General features: G+C 37.4%; 1 protein-coding gene across 1 annotated transcript; it reads left to right on the forward strand.

Moving 5' to 3' along the window:
• The first annotated feature begins 1,902 nt into the window (after window positions 1-1,902).
• On the forward strand, window positions 1,903-6,939 carry LOC122663647 (ubiquitin-conjugating enzyme E2-23 kDa-like). The gene is made up of 6 exons (XM_043859254.1): window positions 1,903-2,090; window positions 2,188-2,267; window positions 2,880-2,994; window positions 3,131-3,183; window positions 3,331-3,459; window positions 6,633-6,939. The coding sequence occupies exons 1-6, from the start codon at window positions 2,047-2,049 to the stop codon at window positions 6,761-6,763; spliced, it is 552 nt and encodes a 183-aa protein (XP_043715189.1). The 5' UTR covers window positions 1,903-2,046; the 3' UTR covers window positions 6,764-6,939.
• Window positions 6,940-7,557: the final 618 nt, after the last annotated feature.

Below are 7,557 nucleotides of genomic sequence, written 5' to 3' on the forward strand. Positions count from 1 at the left end.
TTCCCTAACCATGTGAGCCCTCCATTGATGATATCGATTCCTATACGTTTATTGATGTGATATGAAAGATTCTTCACATGCACTGGTAACGTGAGAAACTTATGCCTAAATTTTAAAAATTAAATTGAAAAAAAAGTTTTCTAACAAACAACGTAAAAGAATGTACCAATAAGATATGATAAAATGATATCATACATAAGAGGTATGGAAATCATTTCGTCTGAGAAAGATAGATAGACACAGAGATTTCAAGATACTCAGCTCAGAGAACTTGTTCCCCTAAAAATAAGTATAGTGCTATGTGCATGGTTCTAAGTATCGGTATCATATCGCCCGTATCGAGCGATATATATCGGTTTTTCTAGTCATTGATACCGATATTATACCGATACCGTATCAATAGCACGGTATGAAGAAGGGGTAAAATAGTCAAAAAACTCATTTTTTAAAGGAAATTTAAGGGTACTTTTGTTCAATACAGTCGATCCAAAGCGATACCATATTGGTATTTTATCAGTTTGGTGTGTTGTCGATACTCGTTTCGATACCGTGCACTAAAACCATGATTGTGTGGTGAGGCTATGCTGATACTTCCAAGAACGATGGAATGGTCTAAGCGTCATTGTGGGGACCAGTATTTATTCCACTCCAACGGTAATGAAGGACCGAGGGTGAGGGACTGAGGGGTGTCACAATGTCAACACTCACCACCATGGTTTCCATGAGATCATGATTCATGACAAACGCCTTTCCTTTAGCCCACGCTGTGTGTGAAAGAGTGGTGGTGGTCATATAACTTTCTAAAACTTGGTGGAGCCCATCGGCCCATCATCCTACGTGACAGTGACAACCACCAACCTAATCAACACCGCAATCCTAAACTAAGCAGACCAGCATTTATCAATGGTTGATTGGTGGTGAGAATTAGGGGTGTAAGTTTGGTCCTGTCGTCCGAACAGGACCTGGCTGGATTTTCAACTTTGAAGGTCGGGGTTAGGGTTGAAATTTTCAGGTCTTGGGTCAAGGTGGAGTTGGGCTAGGGTTGAGGCCTTATGCTTTACTACTTATTGTTTACATTTTTCAATTTTTATTTAGTATCTAATTATCTATTGATTTATGAAAAAAAATAAATAATAAATTATCTATTGAATGAAAATATTTAAAATTTTGAGATTAGACTAAGTTTTTTAACCCCAAAAAAAAGTCTAATTGTCAATTAAATATGAAATAAACTAATCCTCAATCACATGTGTCTCATTTTGATCGGTTCTAACTTGACCCGCATTACAATTGATCAAAACTGATCTGGTCTTGATTTCGGGTTTTTAAAACCTGCTCCATTCTAGTATTCTTAATAGGGGTGAAACAGGATCGGGTTGGACTAGGTTTTTTAATACCCTAACCCAACCTTGAGTCCTCATAACTCAACCCGGGGTTTAAGCTGATTTTATTGGACTTAAGGGGTTTCATTGATGCTCATTCTTCATTCGATTCAGGCAAACTTTTGACACACATAGAACATGAAAAGGACCTAGAATACATTCTAAGAATGCACACCAAACACAGCACTAGTGTAGGGCTATCCCTACGTTGGGTGGCTCTCACTCCCAGGAGGATAATGATTCCATGGTCCTTGAAGAACGGAAAGAGTAGTGACGTAACGGAACGCGGGAGACGCGTGGAGCCTTCTTAAAGCATCTCAACTCCAACGATTCCCGCGTCGTTCATTTGTATATTAATTATCACCTACACGATCGTCTAGGTATCACCAGGTTACCCTATTTGCCCTTTTCTTTATCTATTTCTTTAAACCATGTTAATTATCAATAATTACTCCTAATTTCAATTTTTATTCCATTTTAAAATTAATAACGCATATCCTCATCACTGGTTATAAGTTTCTCTCTTTGTCCTCTGGAGACCGCTTTTAAGCTGTTGTCGTAGTTGTGAAGAACTCGTCTCTTCAACTCTTCTTCCAACCAGCGAGAGTTCATCTGTCACTGAATTCTGAAGCCGCAAACTTGTTACCAAAGCAGAAATAAAATCATGTCTTCCCCAAGCAAACGCCGAGAGATGGACCTGATGAAACTGTAAATTCTTCGACTATCCCTTTTTTTTTTTCTTTGAAATTTCCTCCACTTTTTTAGATGATTTTTACTTTATTTTGGCTTATTTTCTTCATCTTAGGATGATGAGCGATTACAAGGTGGAGATGATCAATGATGGCATGCAAGAGTTTTATGTAGATTTTCATGGACCGAATGACAGTATATCTCTACTTTCCTTATATTTTTGTTCTCTTTGTTTCTGGATTTTTATTCTTCTTGAAGTGATTAAATCGTGCCTTTTTTTTTTTTTTTTAAAGTTGGGGTTTTATGTATATCTTTTTGTGTGTTACTGGTTTTGTTTCAATCTTGTTGACCATGTTCAGAAGACAGTATTTGGCGATATCTGTTCTATTCGTTCCCTTTTTATTACCGTAAATGTTTCTACTTCCCTTTTAGTACTGTTTGATGTCGGAACTTAATTCTGAATTGTTTGATTCCATCTTTTTGACCATCAAAATGGTGAAAGCTCTGTATTGCTTCTGTACTGTTATGAAGAAGAAAGTTCAAACTCTCATTGGGCTTCCTTTTTGTTCTCCAGACCTATCAGTTTACAACAAAAGTCTAAAACAGAACAGATTTGTTTTTTCATTCATGAATTTCCTATTAGCTGTTCCATTTCCCCTTAATGTCTCAATATCACATTATTTTTTTGTACATCACAATTGCTTCCTGTATCTACTTGTACATTGCAAATTGAAATGTTAGTTCCAAAAGAAAGGTTTTATTTTGGGGGTGTTTTTTTTATCTTTATTGTCTAGTGGTTTATGATAGGTCCTTACCATGGTGGTGTGTGGAGGATTAGGGTGGAGTTACCAGATGCTTATCCTTATAAGTCACCGTCAATTGGGTTCGTTAATAAGATATACCACCCAAATATTGATGAAATGTAAGTTTTTTCTTAGCTACTATGAGTGGCATTGTTTTATGTTTATTAAGTACTCCTGTGTAGCTTAAGAAATATGCTAATTTAATGTTCACTGGTTTTTGTACAACTTATCATCTTGATGAGTTCTAAATATCAGGTCAGGGTCGGTTTGCTTGGACGTAATCAATCAGACCTGGAGCCCCATGTTTGGTAAAATAGCTTATTCTACGATTCAATTATCCATTTGTAATATTGTCAGCTTTAATAATGCTGCAACGTGTACTTTGAACTCATGCTATTTTTCAGCTTTATTGTTTTGTTTGATTGTTTCCAGATGTTGACTTCCATGTTTCACAGATCTGGTAAATGTATTTGAAGTGTTCCTTCCACAACTTCTATTGTATCCCAACCCATCGGACCCATTGAATGGAGAGGCTGCTGCTATGATGATGCGTGATCGAGCTGCTTATGAACAAAGAGTGAAAGGTACCAAATCCTTCTCAATGGTTCATTTATGCTGCTTATGTATACTGCTAAAGTGCTAAGTTCCTGTGAACTGGATGAAGCATTAACTATGCATAGTTTGCTGGCATCTATACAAAATTGTCCACTAACCTCTTTACTCATCATAAAGATATTTTACTTACAGATATTGATTGTAATTTTAATTCCTTTGTAATATGATCATGTTGGACTTAATGTTTGTATTAATTGTTCGATGTGGGAATTTGGTTCCATTTTCCTTTCTCTTAAATGTCAATGTGTGGTTTTTCCACCAAGAGTAGCAAAATCTGAATAATGCCTAGTACCGTAAGCTTGATTCAGATCCATGTTTTGCTATATAAATGGAGAATGTGTAGTCATTTAGGATCATTACAATGATCAGTTCTGCATAAGACCAGATATGGTGATTGGTTCTTCTGAACATGAGAGGCTGGGACTATAAACCCGTTGTCTCATTCTGTGCTGTTTGTGCAGTATAATTAAGTACGTAGATGGTAAACCATTATTTTATGCATTATCTCCATAGAAATTTTTATGTGCGGTAATTTCTTAGGAAAATCTTAAACTTACTCATGGACTTGAAAAACTTGTTGAGTCTAGCCCCCATGTCTAATGATATTATGCAATTCTTACTCTGTCCAGATTAAATTACATGATAGTTGATTAAGGAAATTTGCTAAATTATCCCCTTTTTGGTTTGTCATTAGACATATTTTAACTGTATGACCTCCGAACTACTGGCTGTGTCATTCCACTTTTATTAAAATATGTCTAATGTTTCGTCTAAATAAATAAATCTAATATGGTTCTTATCTCCTATACTCTTTTGATCTGCTAGCAATCTGAGTTTTCCCCTTTGTTTATTTAGGGGAAGGGACCAAAACAGTTAGAGGAGGTATCTATTTGCACAACTGGTGTTATTGAAAGTTTGAAGCCTATTTCTTTATTTACCCCTTTCATACCTCCCCAGGCCCCGCAGTGGCGGGATCCTCATGCACTGGGTATGCCCAAAGAAAATCCCTTTAGATAATCAAGTGGTCACAGGTTCGAGTCTGGAAACAGCCTCTTTGCGAAAGCAGGGGTAAGGTTGTGTACATCCCTCCCTAGACCCTGCAGTGGTGGGAGTCTCGTGCCTTTATCCCTTTTGATAACCAAAAAATCCTGGTAGTACCTTAGGCGAGGTACCTTTCTGAATTCCTTTTCTGAAGGTGAAGAGCTTTATATAATCAGCTGGAGGCTTCTGGTATGAAATTATATGAGACTTGCAACATCTGACATGAAGTCTATGTAAAGATCAGAAACAGAGCAACATTTAAAATTACACTTATGTAGAAATCAGAGGGCAACCCACCTGGCCAGCTCCATTTCATTCCCTGCTTTGTGGGATGTGTATACTAATAACACCAGTTATGCAATATGTGTGTTTACTGAGACTACTTTGACTTTTGTATTCAGTGCTTCAGAGTCTTTAACAGGCGATTTTGGGCCATGTGGAATGCTGACATGGCAAACCAGACCTGCCATCTTATTTGATTACAGTCCGTGTTATTAATGTGCATTGTCTCCCTGTCCGCACCAATTCCATATCCCTCTATGTGATTTTTTTTTTTATCTTTACAAACAAACAAGGGTAAGTATTACCCTCCTCGTCAGCAGGGGGCTCTTGGACTGGAACTTGCTCTATAGTAAGAAGGTGGTTTTGCAGAATATTTGAGCCATTTTGGGATTCCATTTCAGTTTACTTATAGAAGGTCGATGTAGAATGAGATTCTGAGCCTGTTTTCCCGAGATGGGAAAGCTTGTTATAAGAGCACAATGTTTATTTCTAAGAATGTGTATTTAGTGTGTGCATGTTATTTTCTTTCTGGCCATTATAAAATGAAAATTCAATGAGAAACAATACCAATATCATCTCCCAAAACTGTTACTTATAGTTTGGTGCACTTTCAATTTGATTTTGTTGGTACCATACTTATCAAGTGTCCGTTTCACTGTCCCGCAAATGGTTTGGTAGTCTGGAATTTGAACCCCGCACAACATCCTTCACCGTGAATAGACAATACTGAAATCGAACTTTGTTATAGGCTCCCGCATTTATACAATACATATTTCTATTAAAACTGTAATTAGGCGGTGCTACTAGTCTTCACAGCACTCAAACTGATGGGTTTCTAATCACTTAGGATCACTAAGTAACAGAAACACACAGAAATCAGAATCGCAGACAAGTCAAGAACCAGAGCTTTGAAACCATATTAGAAGACTTTTAGACTATCAATAGGATTCTAAGGAATCTTTATAAAGAGCAGATTTTGAAAATAAGAATCAGCCAAGTAATAGGTCCAATTGCCTAATCTGAAACCAGAATTCAAAACTCAGTTCAAAAACTTAGGATCTCAAGAAATCCTACGATGAGAAGGATTCTTTGAAATCAGCATTAAAATATGATTTTGAAAACTGATCTTTAACAGAAGTTAACAATACCATATTGAACTCAGATCTGAAATTTCAGAACTCAAAACACACCCAGCAGACTGCAACAATTAGATAACAGAAATAGAACTATGCGCATGAACAGAAATTTGAGAATATTAACCTGATCCAATGGAAGATTTAAAAGAAGAACACTAAAAGAAGAAATGAATCAAGCTTCCCACTTGATCCTGGGTTGGAATTCCAAAAACCTTTGCCTTAGCATTTCATGAATGGTTGCTGTTACATCTCACAGTAGCTATTCTGAATCACACAAAATTTAGAGGGCAGAAGCCAATCTCAACCAACTGGACAAATCGTGGGTTAGGCTGCAAACAACCTCCTATATTATTGGACCTAATAATGATCTCAACAGGAAAGGAAAGAAATGACTCCTAAAGCTGACCCACGATTCTGATTTTAAGAGAACTAGATAACTTCCAAAACCAGGCTTGTTTTGAACAGCTGTAGACTTGTTCTTAGCCTGCCTGGTTCCTGCATTGTAAATACCTCAGATCTGCGTCACAAACTCAGGCCTTGGTTGGATGCAGGTCCCGCTAGGTCCTTGTGCTAGTGTTCTCACAATATATCAAAATCCTATTTTATTTAATCTATGGGTTCTGTGATGCCATTTTTATCAAAATTTGTGTGTTTACTGTTGTTCATGCTCATCTATGGTCCAGAATATTGTGAGAAGTATGCCAAACCTGAAGATATTGGGGCTAAAGAGGAGGAAAAATCCAGTGATGAAGAACTGAGTGAAGATGAGTATGACTCCAGTGATGAGGCAGTAGCTGGCCATGCTGATCCCTAGTGCATAAAGACATGCAAACATTTAACTGGCTGTATTTGTACATTGACATTTATAGTTCCGGGTAAATTAATCTTTAAGTGGCTAGTTTTATTTATTTGGGGAAGAAAGTGTCCAGTTTCTTCTTGTTATTAGTTTTAATTGTCACTGTAAATAAAGTCAAGCTTCATGTTGTAATCCTTCATTCGTTGTTGGGAATTTGACATGGAGGGAAGTGTGGGTCAGTATTTAAAAACTGGAAATTGTGATTTGGGTCGGTGAAGAGTCGGTCCGAATCGGCCCAAAGTTGCCTCAACAGTAAAACCTAGATTTTGGAATGGGATTTGTCAATCTGGATCGGACTCGGCTGGCCGATTCTGATGAAATCGGCGTATCCAGCCTATCTGATCCTGATTTTAAAACTCTGGTTTGGATTATCTGGTGAGGGATAGGATCTGCCCCGTGTGTTTCCTGCAATCCGAGAAACTTGAAATGGTACCCACTCAAAGAAGATAATTTGTATACGATATGTAAACGTTTTAAACAGGTGTAGAATACTTGCTACATTATATGCTGTGCTCTCATCGGGAAGCAGTACGAACCTTTGTGAACTGCCTTCTTGTGGTAGTGTAGGTGGGACTGAAATTTTGTGTGGATTGAGGGGGTGTCAAATGGTTGGATTGGTTTTGGTCAGTTCAAATTGAAGTTGAACTGTCAAGGTGAAATTTAGCTTGATCAATGTTCATAATCTCGGATTGGATTGGCTGATTTTGGCTAGATCAGATTTGTATCGGTTGAGACCTATCCGATCCACCTGT

This window comes from Telopea speciosissima, chromosome 6 (genome assembly GCF_018873765.1).
Source record: "Telopea speciosissima isolate NSW1024214 ecotype Mountain lineage chromosome 6, Tspe_v1, whole genome shotgun sequence".
Lineage (NCBI taxonomy): Eukaryota > Viridiplantae > Streptophyta > Magnoliopsida > Proteales > Proteaceae > Telopea > Telopea speciosissima.

Coding starts and splice junctions, on each gene's coding strand:
- LOC122663647 (XM_043859254.1), top strand. CDS start 2,047: ATGTCTTCCCCAAGCAAACGCCGAGAGATGGACCTGATGAAACT. Junction 3,184..3,330: donor GACCTGGAGCCCCATGTTTG/GTAAAATAGCTT, acceptor CATGTTTCACAG/ATCTGGTAAATGTATTTGAA. Junction 3,460..6,632: donor TTATGAACAAAGAGTGAAAG/GTACCAAATCCT, acceptor TCTATGGTCCAG/AATATTGTGAGAAGTATGCC.